Source organism: Aulonocara sp. 'chitande type north' Nkhata Bay, linkage group LG17 (assembly GCF_057382095.1).
Source record: "Aulonocara sp. 'chitande type north' Nkhata Bay isolate Kocher_YH1m ecotype deep benthic linkage group LG17, A_spYH_male_GT1.1, whole genome shotgun sequence".
Taxonomy (NCBI): domain Eukaryota; kingdom Metazoa; phylum Chordata; class Actinopteri; order Cichliformes; family Cichlidae; genus Aulonocara; species Aulonocara sp. 'chitande type north' Nkhata Bay.
In genome coordinates this window covers 21,071,375-21,088,381 of record NC_141360.1, presented here as the reverse complement: position 1 = coordinate 21,088,381, position 17,007 = coordinate 21,071,375, and the positions used below count along the sequence as shown (strand labels likewise).

The 17,007-nt window shown below is 40.2% G+C and overlaps 1 protein-coding gene across 1 annotated transcript; it reads left to right on the top strand.

The window, feature by feature from the left end:
- Positions 1-1,279: 1,279 nt before the first annotated feature.
- On the top strand, positions 1,280-16,605 carry rab21 (RAB21, member RAS oncogene family). The gene is made up of 7 exons (XM_086268878.1): positions 1,280-1,751; positions 7,115-7,174; positions 7,257-7,364; positions 8,004-8,067; positions 13,158-13,212; positions 13,394-13,482; positions 13,975-16,605. The coding sequence occupies exons 1-7, from the start codon at positions 1,617-1,619 to the stop codon at positions 14,112-14,114; spliced, it is 651 nt and encodes a 216-aa protein (XP_086125004.1). The 5' UTR covers positions 1,280-1,616; the 3' UTR covers positions 14,115-16,605.
- Positions 16,606-17,007: the final 402 nt, after the last annotated feature.

Here is a 17,007-nt window from a genome sequence, read left to right as displayed (position 1 = left end):
TAGCTCAGGAGTTGCATGTTGAACCACAGACTGGATATAAATATTAAACATAAATATGCTTTACAGTCTGTGATGAGCCAACAGCGCTGACGGAGCTCATCATGTGACTCTGCAGCGAGGAGCTCTCACTCTGCTGCTGCTTCAGAGGCCCAGAGATCGACCAGCAAAGAAGGAATTTCACAAATCCAGAGACAAATACGGCAAGAAAGGTTCAGAAATAAAACATATGAAATAAAGAAGTAAAATGTTAAAATTATTCACAAATCAAAAATGTATATTTTATGTAATTTTTACATCGTCTTCTTCCTTTTCTGTATTTTTTTTAACATTAAAGGTTCAAGGCTACTTTATTTGTACCTGTAGGTAAATTTAGTTTACAAAAAAATGATAGCATTTGCCATCCCCACAAAACACACACACGTATTGAATAAAATATCAAAGTTACTCTTACTGTTTTGATATCTTATGTAATTATTTTGGCGTCTTTAATTATTTTTTATTTTTAATTAATTTTTCCCCCTGAATGTTTGAGGATTATCAGACCGTTTAGACTCCTAGAGATGATTCTTCTTCTTTCAGCTGCTCCTTTAGGATCATTTTCCTGTATACCATCCAAGCCTTTGTTTTTTTGTTTTTTTTTTTAATTTTGAGTTCTTTCTGTGGTTATTTTGACACAACACAGTCATGTTTGACTTTATTTCTGTCATGACATTTCACGTTTTCATGTTCATATCAATTTTACTTTTATTTTTCCTCTGATATTTAGACTTTCTACTTTTTGTTTTAAAAAGTGCAACATCACAACAGTCATCTTGAGGTGCGTTATGCTATGAGATCAAGAGCTTACAATAACACAGAGAAGTGGCGACAGCAGGAAAGAAAAACTCCCTTTTAACAGGAATAAACCTCCAAAACAACCAGGCTTAGGAAGGGGCAGCAGCCTGCTGCGACATTTTAAAATGAGTTTCCACCTGCTTCTCTCATGTTAAATTCTCTGAAGTTTTAATTCTACTGTTTTTATTTTTCCATTTACGTTTTTTTTTATCCATTTGTCATCGTTATTTGTAATTTTAACTTTTTCGATTAAAGCTTTTCTATTTTCAAAGTTTCAATGTCTTCTATTTTAAGACATTTAAGTTGAACGTTCTATTTTCCTCAAACTTTGGTATCTATCTTTCTTTTGATTCCTTAAATGTAGTATTTCCATCGCTCTCCCTGCGTTGTGTCTTTACAGACAACAGGACGAAAACAAAGGTGCTCAGTGAGTCCTCCTCCGAGCAGACACGATCTTTGGTTGAGCTAGCCGGCTAACTGTTAGCTGAGAGAGACGCCATTAGTTGGGTGAAAATCAGGCTTTGGCCACAGGGTGAAACGCGATCTGTCTCTGGGTTTGGACTCGCTTCCCTCCGAGCTGCGAGTAGATTCCGGTAGAAGTCGGGTCCGTGTGTGCTGTCGAGCTGTCCCTCTCATGATTTTAGCTCCTTTTTTGAAGTCGGAAGCTGATGTGAGCTGCGCAGGACTTCATTTCCGACTGGGTTAGCATTAGCAGCGCTAGCCTTAAAACGCCCGTTTTGCGGATAAAAGCGGAGGATTTGTGCGAGTTTTAACTGCCAGCCATGGCGGCGGCGAACAGCGGCAAGACCTATTCGTTCAAGGTGGTGCTGCTCGGGGAGGGCTGCGTGGGGAAGACGTCGCTGGTGCTCAGATACTGCGAGAACAAATTCAACGACAAACACATCACAACTCTACAGGTAAGAGGGGCGGAGGAGCCGGGCTCGTGCTTGTCATCGCGTTGCAGGTGGCAGGTGGAGGGGAGTCTTGTGTTTCCTGACCCGGGCCTGCCGGGGGAGCGGAGTTATTGCGAAATATCGGCGGTGTTGTGGCTGTAACCGGATCCGATGACGGAGGGGAAAGTCAGGTGTTTTTCCGGGAGATTTACGGTCATAAACAGCCAGAAATACATCTGATACACCTGACTTCACTCACTGTTTTCACCACGGGTGCTTTAATCTCCAAGGGGGGCCAGGGGCAAAAGAGAGTAGCTGTGGCCCCACAGGAACCCCCAACAGAGCATTTTAAAGCTTTTAGTGGTGTAGCAAAGACAGGAAGCATGAGGGAAGAGAGGTGAGGAGATGAAGAGACACGGGTGAAACAAGTGAAGGTGACCTGCACAATCTGTTTGATTATAAAAACGAAAGCTTGTACAGGTGAAGGATTGGGGGGGGAGTGTGAGGAAGCTTACTTGACTTGAAGCTGAAGTGCCTCTCACCTGCATTCTTTCTAGTGACCAGCAGGTGGAGCCTCCTGGTGATTATGTAGAAGTCTATCAGAAAACAGTCCTTCCTCTAGCGTCCTCTTTGAGCTCTGCAAACACGTTTCTGATGACTATATAATGTCAGTCTGTAGATTAACGTTCTACTGAATTCAACTTGATATTCGTTTAGTAAATAAAGGCCACATTAGAGTCCAAAAGGACCAATAAGATGGGACTGATTTAGGGTACGGGTGACCTTGTGATTGACCAGTTTAGTCAATGATACAGTATGATCACGTGATGTCTCGGATTCTCAATACAGCTGTGTGAAACTGCAAATTTCAGTATTGATCTGATATCAAGTAAATACAGACCCAGTTTTGCTGATACAATACCAATACGTAAAAGCAGGTTATATATGGGAGACCGGTGTGTCATGATTCATGAGATGAAATGTTGTCAATATGCAAACTCTGAACACTAAATCCTTGTGATTTGACTTTCCACAATAATTAATTAGTTTCTGTGTATTTAGAATCTGAGGCTTTTGGAAACCTGGGATAAAATGTTTCTGCCTCTAAAGGACTTCAAACCAACAGAAGCAGAAGACCGCAATTTCTTTCCCTCATTTCTTGTTGCATACGATGATGATTTGAGAGTCAAATGAAACTGAAACTTCGCTGCTTTTCTTTCACCGTCAGCGTGTAACTGACTCCTGCAGTGCAGATGTGTCTGGGCATGTGGGACTGCTTCGCTCACCTGTGGAATGATTTCTGTCTGCTCTGCTGTCAGGTGTAAATGCGCTGCTCAGCTTCCAGCAACATCTCACCGAGGAGCAGAAGCTCAAAGGAAACAGCAGGAAAACCCTGCAGGTTTCCGTGTGGCTGCTACTGTTTTACAAGCAGTCCTCTGGCCGCCGTCGGCTGATACCTGTCCCAGCTCTTTGAGTCAGGATTAGACCATTGATAAGGATTCACCACACTTTATTTATTAATTTACCTTTGAACATTATAGATTTATTGAACATCGAGGTGGATGGGTGAGAGTTTTCCTGGTGTGTAGTTGTGCTCTGACCGGCAAGTGCGAAAAAGCAGCAAAGGTGAGACCCTGTGAGGCAAAGGCAGAAACCTTTACCTCCTTTATCTCCACGCTGCTGAGTGGACACTCTTTCCTTCATCTTTGAGTCACTTTGAGCTTTCCCCACTGCAAATTGAAGTTGGGGGGGGTGGATAATTAGAATAATAGGACCTTTTTCTTTCTCTTTTTTTTAAGGAACTATTTAAAAAATGCTTTCAAGAGGAAAAAAAAAAAAAAACAACACTTCCAAGTGCAGATGTGTTTTTAAATAAAACATTTCGTTAGCTTCATAGCATAATTGCCTAAGTCATTTGACTAAGTCAATGACTTAGGCACTTATGCTATGAAGCTAACGATTTGGGAGATTTATTTGAGTTCACACCTTGTGGAAAATTAATCAATTAAAAATAGGCCAGTTTCATATAAATAACACGTAGCAGTGGCTGAATAACTTACAAATATAAATAATAATCATGAAAACTATTTGTATGGAATTATGCCTTCATTTCACTGCGCTGTGATCTTGTGTCCTTTCATTAAGACGCAGGCAGCAATCAACCGTCCAGCTCAGGGTCCACGATATATAGATATTTATTTCAAAATAAAAGCATATTAGATGATACCTTTCTCACTGTTTAGTGTGATTTCTGTTTCTGAACATCACTGCAGAGCTTCTCCATATCAGGGCTGTAAGAAGTCACTTTAATATTCACACAGGACTGCAGAGTGTCATCAGTGAGGACACGGTGCTGTTTGGACTTCATGCAGTTTATGCTGAGAAAACCTGCTTGCTTAAGTATGTTGCTCCAAAGATGAACACGACTGCGAAATATAGAGTGAAATTACATAGAGCGAAGTGTTGCAATATTGTACAATGTGAGCCACAAGCATAGGCGTAAGTTTTATAAATGTGTGCAACGATTTGTGTAACTTTCGAGGACTTACGCACGCACTCGCGCTCAATCCCCACAGAAATGCAGAGCAATCTGCCCTCAACTAAAACAATTTCACAAATGTGTTCATCCAAACCTGAATAATTACTGATCATTTACGCACAATTTATTAATTTCAGCTTCACAAACCAGATAAGCTTTTTGCTGTCAAAAACCTTTCTGTACAATTGTTAAAACTACACATAACATTTCACTAGCTCGCTCACAAAACCTTAAATACGTGCGGAAGAATCACCTGATACGCAAAGATCATGTCACACACCCACTTGGGGTTTGATGCTTAGTGCTCAACTTATAGCAAAGTGCAGAGATGGAGAGAGGCGTCAGACCAGCAGAACTTTATTCACCTGGAGGCGGTGAACACAGTGACCACCTCAGTACTAACATTTCACTCACAGCTGAGCCCGTTAGGCTCTCTTTGCAGGGAGTAGTTAATACTTTTCTTTTTCTCCCTCTGTGAACTTTATACTGTAGATGTTACTCTGACTCTTACTTAAACTCTGCTTAATGAGGATGTGTGGAGTTGCTGAAAGGCATTGTGGGGGATGTAGGCTGGGGAAGGATGTGGGTTCGCCACAAACTCCGTTCACCGCAGAGTAAAAATGCAGTCTTTGTGTTTGCTTCGTGGCCTCGGCTGTTTGGAGGATCCTTGTTGAGGACGAGGATCAGCAAGCCCTCCAGGTTTTCCGTGGACAGCGTCGCAGTCACATGGTCATGTGAATGAACCTCAGCATCACACTTGCAAGGCTCATGTCTACGCTCACTCTCATGTGACGCACAAAGGGGCATCCCAGCTGATTGCAGAGTCTGCTGGCCGTGGATGAAGGATCATCTCACTGAAGCTTAAACTGTGAGCACAGCATGAGTGTCAAACGAAGCATCTCAGTGTTCTTTAGATGAGAGGATTAGGAGAAACTTCCAGAGGCTGTTGATGGTTTGTTTTCGCCAGCACGAGCTCTGCATTATCGAACTGTTATGATTTGTCATGGGACTGTGAAGAAAAGTGTCTGTGTGTATGCATTTTCCAGTCATCCTCTCAGTTCAGAAGGATTTAAAGATGTTTATTAGCAGTGCCGCTGATGGACATCGCTGAGTTTAGGGAGTTTAAACCAGTTCCTGCTGTTTGTTTCACCTGCTGTAGGTTTACCCAGAACCAGTACTTTATATTAAAATGATAAAACTGGCTCAACTTGTGGTCATTTTCAACTAACTGGTCTGATAATTGTCTGAATCATTATCCAACTCTGGATTTAGCATTTCAGTCATGTAGCAGACAGTTTTTGGAAGTAAACAGAAAAAGCACATAAAAGGAAAACTGGTTTAAAATTGAAGTAAACAGTTGGGGGAATTAGAATCACTTACTGATTTCATTTTTGGCACGTTTGGGCCTCCGTAGGTTTGGTTTAAACCTCAGAGGTCAGAGCACTCGTGGAGCAGTGCAGTCAGCTGACCGACGTCACATTTACACACTAATTCCAACCTTAATCACATACTGTCACAGCCCCACTCTCAGCCTTCCTCTCACCTCTCCACCATAAATCTCTCCCCTCTGCTCCGTCCAGCCGTCACGTAAATTCTACTGCTGATGTTGAAATCTTAATCTCGGGTTTGACTTTCCCAGAGAACGCTTCAATAAATCATACGTGACTGGGACGGAGGGGAAAAGCCACAGCCTGCTGCTCGGCAGGACTTTGGTCTTTGGTTTATTGCTGCGCAGACTGTCGACAGAAATCAGTTGACAGGTTAACATAAAACTTGCAGATGTTTTTGTGGTAAAATGTGAGAAGTTACAAAAGTTGTTGCAGAAGGCTGATTTTAGCAGAGATGCTCGTAAATTATTGGTTTAACTTCTGGTCAAAGGGCACGTGCACAGAGCTGAAGCGGTTTCAGAATATGTTTGGGGATTTATCTGCTAAAATAATCTCAGACTTTATTTTTTTTTTCACCATCCACCAGTTTATTGTGCATATTTTCTACTGTTTAGTTTCTATTTTATTTTCTAGCGCTTATGTTTTACTATCTCCAGTCCAAAAAAAAGTGTGAGAGTGTAAAATGTAAATTAGAAATGGAAAAAAACCCAGAATGCAATGATTTGAAAATGTCATGAACCCATGTTTTATTCACAACAGAAAACAGGACACGTATAAAAGTTTAAAATGAGAAAATGAACCATTCAGCTGCATCAATGCTGAAAGGTACACACAGATAACAGAGCATCTGCTCCCGTCCAGGCAGGGAAGGCCTTCATATTTCAGCAGACCTGCCTGCAATTAGGACCTTACACCAGCTGAAAACAGCATCAGCATCGCGAATTGAAAAATATGGCAAAGCAGCAACAACAGCAGCCCAGATGTTTTACAGACTGTAGTTAAAAGAAGAGAGGATGCTGCAGTGTGGGCAACATGCCAGTTTTATTGAGACATGTTGCTGGTATCAAATTCAAAATGATTTCATATTTTTTATTAAAATGTTTCATTTTCTCAGTTTAAACGTTTCTCTCTTTTATTGTAAATCGAGATTCATGGATTTACAAATCATTACATTCTGTTTTTATTTACATTTACATGACAAACTGTTTGTCTTGTGTTTTTGATATTTTAGTATTTTTAATTGGTGAGATGCTTTATTTTATTTAGTTTAATGGAAATTCATTGAGCTTTTTTTCTGCTGCTTTATTTTGTTTAGTATCTTATTTAACATTTTATCCAATTTTTATTTTGTGTTTTTTAGTTGTTGAGCTACCTTTCAATATTACTTTGCTCAGTTGAATCTTATTCAAATTGAGTTTGTGACATTATTAAAATAATCATGTTGTCCTCTTCCTACGCAGGCGTCCTTCCTCACAAAGAAGCTGAACATCACAGGAAAAAGAGTAAACCTCGCCATATGGGTAAGGCTGCGTTCAAAGTAGTTTTTATTCTCCTGATCTTCTGAATAAAGGTTTTGGGTGTTAACGTTGTCTGGTTGTGCAGGACACAGCGGGTCAGGAGCGCTTCCACGCCTTAGGTCCCATCTACTACAGAGACTCCAATGGAGCCATACTAGTGTACGACATAACAGATGAAGACTCCTTTCAGAAGGTACTTTTGAAAACGAAAGTTTGATGATCCAACATTGTAAAAGCAGACTTTCGACAGCATGTCATTATGGAAATGACAAAACAGCAGTGGAAACTAAACTCGTAACAAACAAATAACCAGTTTTGTGTCCTTTTATCCACAACCTTGGAGCAGCTATATAGAAGCTTTACAGTTCATCCAGGAAGTAAAATTTCTTTTTAAATAATTTACAAAAAGTAAAAGACAGTTTACATGGCTGCTGGTGATCACTTGACCCTCTGGATTGAAAAAGGTCGATCCAAAACAATCAGTGTTTTGTTATGGACAAATGCTGAAAAGTTCATTAAAGAAATGGTATTTAATTTAAACTTTTAGGACCTACTCTGAATTGCCCGGCTATAGTTTAGTAATCAGAACTGAAAAGTGCAGTCAGAGTATTTCCAGTCTTAAGATGAGTAAACATTAAGATTGAAACATCTTACAAATAAAAAGTTTAGTCTGTCTGTGGGTCTTTGGATGTTAAACCCTTTGTTTCTCAGAATGTTAATTATGATCATAATGTTGCTCTTTCAGTTCCTGTCTGCATTATAATTACTTCATTATTTGTATCTTGGTTTTATGAAGGGTTTATTTGACCTGAGTGCTTTGTTGTCGTTGCAGGTGAAGAACTGGGTGAAAGAGTTGAGGAAAATGTTGGGGAACGAGATTTGTTTATGTATAGTAGGTAAGTTATCAGAAAGTGGTGGAGACCCAAAAGGGAGCTAAAAGAGATGAACACAAAGATTACTGAAAATTAGAACTGGTTTAATTTTTTTTAATGGAAGTAAAGAATAAGTTAATGAAAACCAAGTGGGCAAAAATATTGATTATTAAAAGTGCAAAGGAGATTTGGTTCATTTTAAATAGGTGTTGTGTCTCTGTAGGGTTGTGATTACTGCCTGCATTCTGCCCATCTTCCATCTACAATGGAAACACGGTCCAGGCGTCCAGTTCAGGGACTCCAGTTAGCTAAGGTGAAGCCTAGCAGACAGCTAGCAGCTAGAACAGCTGTAGCTGTCAGTCAAAGAGGCCACGCCCCTAATAATACATACTTTAAGCCTTTAAAAAATACAAATTAAGGAGTTATAAAGATATGAAAAGAAATGACCTTTAGAGTCCAGTTTGTGTGTTGGGCTGTAAACATATTTATCTCTGCTGTAAAGCTGGAAATTGTAACATGGGAGCCTCTAGTGGACATTTGAGGAACTGCATGGTTTGGTACCTACTCAATGGTTTTCATTTTCACCCTGTAGACCAGGCCTCGAGGGCCGGTGTCCTGCTGGTTTTGGATCTCACCCTGGGTCAACACACCTGAATCAAATGATTAGTTCATTACCAGGCCTCTGGAGAACTTAAAGACATGTTGAGGAGGTAATTTAGCATCTAAATCAGCTGTGTTGGATCAAGGACGCATCTAAAACCGGCAGGACACTGGCCTTCGAGGCCTTGAGTTTCCCCACCCCTGCTGTAGACAGACACCTTAAAACAAGGGAGCCTGGGGGCCGGAATCGCCCCAGCAGGAAAGTGTGAAGGAGGACATACATTTTGGACTTTAAACTGTATTTCATAAATTTTACAGCTTTTCCCACTGATGCCCAACATCACTCCCACACCCGATCATATCACAGTAATAAAGTAACTGATAAATTATCATATCATAGATCACATCTACTATTGAAATGTTTTCTGGTTATTTTTTATTATAAAACAAACCCACTACATAAACGGAGTTTGACATCCCTGTATTAAAAGGAAGCTGGCTGAAATTAAGTGAAATGATCCTTTAAGGTGTCACCAGCAGCACACTGACTTAAATATCAGCGATGACTCGTCTCTCTCGCATCAACACTGTTTTTTTGTTTTTTTTTTCTGATGTGGTTATATAGATAAATAGAAGTAGATTTAAGGGTTGGCTGGGAGTTTGGTAAATTGTGTGGTTCATGTGAACACATGAGCTGAGGAGGAAAACAGAGAAAATAAACCTCATGAGCAGCGTTTGTTTTTAAGATTTCATGTCACGCACACTGGACGTTTGGGCCTCCTCTGTTGCTCCTGTTGCCATAGCTGCTAAATATATGATGTTGTTAGTCCGTGTGTGGCTTCATGGGGGCAATTTGTACAGTTATAACTGGATTATGTTGGTGATGTTGCGTTTGTCATGTGTTTGTACCCTATCGTACAGTTATCAAATCTGTTGTTTGGAAATTTTGATTTTGCTTTTAATTAGACTCCACATCACATGAGCACTTCAAAGTGCTCCCTCTGAGCTGAGCGCTGCATCGTTAACGTACCTGTTACATCCAGTTCACAGTTCAGATGCCTGCACAGAAATATTCAAATCATTACTGTGGGTGTTTGCATCTATAAATAGATATCACATTCAGCTCGGGTGGATTTGCATGCAGCTATCAGTAGCTGAGAAAATAACTTCTCAGCTTTAACACTCAGCGTTATAAATATTTTTCAGTGTTGTACTTTTATAAAAACCTCTGTGTACTTCAGAAGGTGCATGTTTTCGTCAGTGGCTGGTGGAGACTAGTGATGGGAATTCCGGCTCTCTTTAGAAAACCGTCTGTTTTGGCTCGGCTCACTAAAAGCAGCCAGCTCTTTCGGCTCCTAACTGGCTCTTCAGTTGTTTTGTTGCTTTAATTAATTTATTATCAACTCGTATATGTGTGTATATGTATATGTATATATATGTATGTGTGTGTATGTGTGTATATGTGTGTGTGTGTGTGTGTGTGTGTGTATATATATATATATATATATATATATATATATATATATATATATATATATATATATATATATATATATGTGTGTGTGTGTGTGTGTGTGTATTAGGGGTGCAACGATACACAAAATTCACGGTTCGGTTCGGTTCGATACTTTGGTGTCACGGTTCGATATTTTTTCGATACAAAAAAATGTTCATGCCTTTTTAATTTGTCATTTATTAAAATTATAAATATATATTTTAACTCAAAAGTACAGTTTTGAGTTAACCCTTGTGCGTGTTTTTTATTTTGACAGTGAATGCGCACCTGCGGACCACTTATGTGCAGCCCTGGTTATTTAGCTTGTCATATTGCAGCCACAGAAATTATTTTGTCCATGAAACCATAAAGCTGCACTTTCTTTTTGCCTTATAGTCTGATTTGTCATAACTTTTCCGTTTTGTGGTAAGCTTTTCTTTGGCTGTCACTTCTTCACCCTGACCTGTCTTATTTGGCTCAGCAGAACTAAAATATATATCCTGCTGCTTTTACACACGGACTCACATAAGCTCAGCGATTCTCTGCGCGATCAACCTCTCACATGTTTAAGCTGCGGGAGATTTCACTTGTCATGTTTGCATAGTAAGCTAACGATTAATACGATGTCAGAGGAATTGGTGCACAAATTATCATCACTCACAGATCAGTGCTGTCGCTCTCTATACACAGTTCGCACGATTGCAAAGTGAAAGCAAAAAACAAGCGCAAATTCAAACGCGATTTCAATATGTCACATATTGACAGTGGCTCACCCAATGACATAATTACCCAGCTACATTTCTGAAAGAATGCAAAAGCATTGACATATATTTTTCCTTCCTACAATAGCCCGACGGGCAGGGAAGAGATAGATTTTGGTAGCCCGACTGAAAAAAATCGCTAGCCCCAGGACGTCGGGCTAGCGATATTGCGAGCCCTGTATCTGATTGAGGAATCACTCATCTTTGGAAAAGAGAGTTTATTACAGAGAAATGTCTCTTTCCAAAATAAAAGCTATACTATCCGCTTCTTCTGGGCTATATTCTCAGCAGCATATTAAACATATAAGGAGAATCATGTGCTAACAGCTGTCTAAATGACTCGGCTAAAGTTAGTAGCATGCTTGTTGTTTTTGTCTTTGCACTAGGATGATGTAAATGTGCAGTCATATTCGTTGTGTTCCCACTAGTGCTTTCAGGTTAATCTCGTTGAAATGACTTTAACGCCACAACACGGGAAATCTCCGTTAACGAGCTACCCCTGATCGCCCCGTGCATGGGGCTAGACGGCCAACACGTTAACGAGCTAACTGCGCTAACACACTAGTTCACACCAATGTAATTAAGCATTGCATGGCACATCCAACATACTGTTTTACTTTAGTCCATGACGCGCTTACCTTCAGGGTCATACGTCACATGAAAACCAAAATAATTCCAAACGCCAGATCTGAATGAGGGTGGGGGAGGTCCATGTTGCAAGGAGAGCTTAACTTCTGTCTCGCTAGCTTGCCCTGCGCTCTTCCTTCTGACTATGCTGTCTGTGTTGAGCGCTCAGTGGATCTGCGCTCGACAGTGCAGCCTAGGCGGAGTAGTCGAACGCAGATTCACTGAGCGCTCAACACAGACAGCATCGTCAGAAGGAAAGTTGATAAAATAAATTACAAATGTTGTATTGTTCGATACATATGCGTACCGAACCAAAAGCACTGTATCGAACGGTTCAATATCGATACGAATATCGTTGCACCCCTAGTGTGTGTGTGTGTGTGTGTGTGTGTGTGTGTGTGTGTATACGGTGGCCCCTAGACCGAATCAGAGCTAAAAGTGAACCTAAGCACTAAATATTAACTTTTGTGAGGAAGCTGGAGAGCTTTTAGAGAGCAATGATCAGTGCTTATATCAGTGGAATAAATGACTGTCAGAGTGAAAGTGCTCACTGTAGCTTTGGTTTCAAGAATTTGAATGAATGTCTGATCACATCAGACTTATGAGGAACAATGTGGTTTCTGTCTCTGTTGTGGAACACTGCGAAAGCTCTTCATCCTCATGAGGATATATGAGGATCTGTGGGAGTTCACAATCATTCTGTAATTTCTGGACTCACAAACCTCCTACTGGGAGTGTTCAGGAGTGTGTGGTATATTCCTTGTACAGCTGTAGTGAGAGCGCAGTTGGCATCATGCTCGTTCTCAGTAGGTATTGCTCTCTGACAGAGCTGCTCTCTGTATGTAGCTATTGTTTGTTTTTCGTTGGTAGTTTTTCTGGACAGAATTTCTCATCTGTTCACAGACGATGTAGTTCTTTAACTTTATTGAGCGGCAACTTCCACCTGACTCTGGGGCGAGGTCAGATGTGAAGTGGGAGGGAAAAGCGTGAGCACCTCCACATCTGAGGTTGTGGTTCTTGGTTGCTGCTCTAAGTGGAGTTCAGTATCTCAGGATATTTTTGAATGTGTGAGCAAAGGAGGGAGCGAGAGCTGTACCAATTTGTTGTTATGAAGAGAGCTGAGTGTGAAAGTGAAGCTGGTGATTTACCGGTCGATCCACATTCCCAGCTCAGCTCTGGGTAGTGACTGAAACAATGAGATGACAGATACAAGTGCCAGAAAACATTTTTGTGACAGCTCTCTTTTAGAGACAAGGTGAGGTGGGGCTCAGAGTAGAGCCGCACCTCCTCCAGATTAAAAGGAGTCAGCTCAGGTGGTTTTGGGCACCTCAACTAGAAGGAGAGCCTGGGGCGGACCCAGGAGCAGGTTTGGGAATGCCTTAGTGCTCCACCGGGAGAGCTGGTGGAAGTGGCTGTGTGCAGGCAAGTCTGAGCATTTCTGCATAGACTGATGGAGACCCGTCCATCATTCGGACATGTGATTGACTACTTTTGCATGCAACTCTCTGACTGTGTAATGATTATCTTTGGTTGACTACAACTGCTAATCACAGATTATAAAGTATAATGTGATGTGACCTTAAAATGATTCTTAAATTGGGCATTTTACTGAAGGTTTGTTTTCTTTGCAGGTAATAAAATAGATTTGGACAAAGACAGACATGTTTCAGTGGAAGAGGCTGAGAGGTAACAACTGCTGCTTATTAGTCAATAATAATACTTTTATAATTAGTAGAAAATATAATGAAGAAAAATTAAAGTGAGCATCATTATTTTATATTTCCCACGCCGAGCTGCTCAGCTGTGAGCAGCGACGATGTCCTGAGTCTGAGCAAAGTTTAATGGCCACTCTCATGTTCGTGTGCAGTTATGCCGAGTCGGTGGGAGCCAAACACTACCACACATCAGCCAAGCTAAATAAAGGCATCGAGGAACTCTTTCTGGATCTGTGTAAAAGTAAGACCGACAGCATCTTTAATTTTTTTTCACAATACAAAAAGATCAAAGAGCAGCAAACTTTATATTTTTTGGAGGCTTAAGGAACAACTTTTACAACATATTTTTGTTTAAGGCAGACATGATTTATTCTTTAATTATAAAACACATTTTGTTAAATCGCTTGATTTCCTGGCAGCTTGTCCAAATCACATTAGTTAATCACATTAACCATATCCCTAGACATTTTGTCATAGACAGGTGCAGTTCTGTCCAGGATTGGCTGATTAGATGTTTGTGATCACACTAAACAGGTTAACTGAACAAATAGGCCAATGAGTGAATTCTGTTCATTTGACACAAAGTTTCTGTCAATAATTCTAAGGTTGAAATCAGTCGTGTGCAAATATGTGTGCAGAATTCAAATCCGTAGGAAACAGGGCGTAAAAAAAACCTTTCTTTGAAACTCGGGATCTGACCTTTGACCTCTGAACTGGTCTACTGTGTTTTCAGGGATGATGGAAACTGCTCAGGCTGAGGAGAGGTTGAAGGGCAACGGAGCCAGCCAATCAGCATCAAGTAGGCGGGGTGTACAGATTGTTGATGATGAACCACAGGCCACGCCCGCTGGAGGCTGCTGCTCCTCTGGCTAACACACACACACACAAGCACACACACACCTTCTCTCTGTGCTTGCAGACATAATATCCACACACACATTTTCCAGTGTCTGTCGGTCCGCTCTACTGTAATCTGCTGTGTCCATTCAGCGCCGCCTCTGCTGCTAAGGAGCATGGGAAATCATATTTAAATTTGTTTAATCTGTGTTCCCTTCAAAATAAAAGTACCTGGAGTCCTTATGATTAAAAGGAGTGTGTGTTCAGTGACTAAATCACTTTCTTTAATGATAATAACTCCCCATGTTAGTTTGTCGTTGATAAACGTCCATCTGCAGCTGTTTGTGTGTTTGTACTAAACATTATTAATAAAAGACATGAAATCATTCTGAGGACAGAAAGTTGAGTCTCAGGCTTTTAACACAGATTTTTGTTTTTGTGTATTGGGGGAAATAGGGGTTTAACGCACACACACCCAAGCGCACACACATACATATAATACTACCCCCATTAATCTTCATGTTTATCTGAAGCATGTTTTCAAACTAAGAGGAGGAACACAGGACTGGCTGTTTGTGGTGCAGCGGCTCCACCTGCTGGTCAAAAGTTAAACTGCAGTGAATTGGTAAAACATCAAAAATGAGTTTAAATGTTTACTTTCGGATGTTAAAACACTGAAAGAATACAGGGTGTTGCTTTTCATAACACGGCTGTCCAATCCACATTTTCTTTTTTAGAGGAAGACTCACACAAGCGGCTGTAAGACGATGAATATAGAAACTCAGCAGAGTCGGGCCACATAATTGTTAAATGGTGCTGTGCAGAGTGACATCACTTAGGCTACGTTCACACTGCAGGCGAAAGCGCATCAAATACGATTTTTTGACCCTATGCGACCCATATCCGATCATGGTATGACAGTGTGAACGGCACAAATCCGATATTTTCAAATCCGATCTGGGTCACTTTCGTATGTGGTACTGAATCCGATACATATCCGATGTTTCAGAAAGCGACTGCTGTTTGAACGGTCAAGTCGCATTAAATCCGTCTTTTACGTCACTGACACAAGACGGACGCCAATTATCAGCTCCGGAGAAGCGCCCGAGAAGACATCGCGAACGCTTCCTGGCCATCCGGTGAAACTGCTGGGAAGACAAAGCTGGAGAAACGTGAACATTTTATTTGTACTGTATAATCTGCAGACTCTGACAGAAATCTGCAACTATCCTTTGAAGCACCGCTCCTCTAAAACAGCAATAAGGATAATTATTAGGTTATTTACATTATTATGTAAATAACAAAATAACTTAAAGCAAAAATTGGGAAACGTGAAGTCCGAAGTCTTTATATTAAGGGCCACCTGTCAAACAATATTGTTTGCTCTGGGTCTAAACAGAGCGCGTTGTGTGTGACGTCTTCTTTTGCGCATGCGGGCCGCTTTGAGCGTTCACACTAGAGCGCGTTTGCTGTCACATTTTATTTGTAGTGTGAACGAGCAGACAAAAAAATCGGATTTGATCAAAAAATCTGAATTGAGCATTAAGACCTGCAGTGTGAACGTAGCCTTAGTCTGTGGACAAGGACTCTACGGAGCATGCTCTGTGGGTGCAGAACAAGCCCTCCGAGACCTTGAGCCACATTTTAATAGTGAATTTTGTAATTTGATTTAAAGAGGGAAGAAAATGTGTGAAGTCAGATTTTGATCGAAGCAGGAAGCTGTTAAACACATTGCTAAGAAGCAGAACTGCAGTTATAGATTCCCAAAATAAAAATAATATGAAAACCGATGTGTCTAAACTGAATAATAGAAAAGAAACGTGGGAAATGGAAAATTTATTGCTGAAACAGATTCTTGGTTTGTAAAGGAAGTAAAACAATCTTTTGTATTAAAAGTGCTGAAAAATCGAAATGTATTAAAAAAAGGCTATTCCTCACATTTAGTCAGTTATTACATTTGATCGGTAATATAGCCAGTAAAATCTCAGAAAAGTGATTAGTGACGTGTTTAAATGACTTACATGTGAAAGTGTAATGATATTTAGAGGTCCTATTGACAGGGAAGAAGGTCTTTATGGTGTAAAGTAACAGTAAATGGCACTTTTGATGATCAAATGATTAGAAATGGGAAATTAAAACATTTTTGTTAAATGAGGGAGCACTGCCTCAGTGTCTCAACTGATTGTGCTTACGTCGCCCCCCAGTGGCAATTCTGAGACAGAAAAAAGGTATTTAATTTAAAATTACTGAAAACTGAAACTCGGTTGAATGTTCACATTAGAGAAACTGGAGTACATGATTCTTTCTCTTATTTTTTGAAGAAGAAAAAAAGAAAACCCCATGTTTTAATGGGTTTTACACACACACACACACACAGATACACACACTTATTGAATTGATACTGTGCATGTCTGATTTCTGTAACCAAGTTTGTCTGACTTTTCGAAAAAATAAAAAGCACTGACAATGCTGAAAATGTATTCATATTCTCATAGCAGTGATGAAATCTGCCCAAGTTTTCTCTCTTTTGTCTCAGCTGTGAAATACTGTTTTTTTTCCCCACTGCATTTGTCGCTCCAGTCATCTCTGCTCCATGAAAAACATTGTACACAAAAATACATAAAACACAGTGAGTGAATTGGTTCTTGCAGAAGAAGAAGAAAACAAAAATGATATTCTTCCCAAAAAAATAACAGATTGTTTTGGAAGTGTCACTTTTTTCAAACTGCTTGTTTTTTCATCATTTTTTTTTTAAGATTAATGATTTGTACCCAAAAGCAATGCTCAGACTTTTGTCTTCAAAGGGTAACCTTTTCCAGTGTTGCACACACTGATATGGAGTCCCAAAGAGCTAAAAATTAACAAATCACAAACTGAACAATATGGCCAGAAAAATGTTGCTACCTATATCACTTTGGTTTATCTTTCA

What these genes read in the sequence shown, in the direction of transcription:
- rab21 (XM_086268878.1), top strand. Translation starts at nt 1,617, where the DNA reads ATGGCGGCGGCGAACAGCGGCAAGACCTATTCGTTCAAGGTGGTGCTG. An exon ending in TCAGTGGAAGAGGCTGAGAG is followed by an intron (nt 13,213 to 13,393) that starts GTAACAACTGCT and finishes GTTCGTGTGCAG; the next exon opens with TTATGCCGAGTCGGTGGGAG. An exon ending in CTTTCTGGATCTGTGTAAAA is followed by an intron (nt 13,483 to 13,974) that starts GTAAGACCGACA and finishes CTGTGTTTTCAG; the next exon opens with GGATGATGGAAACTGCTCAG.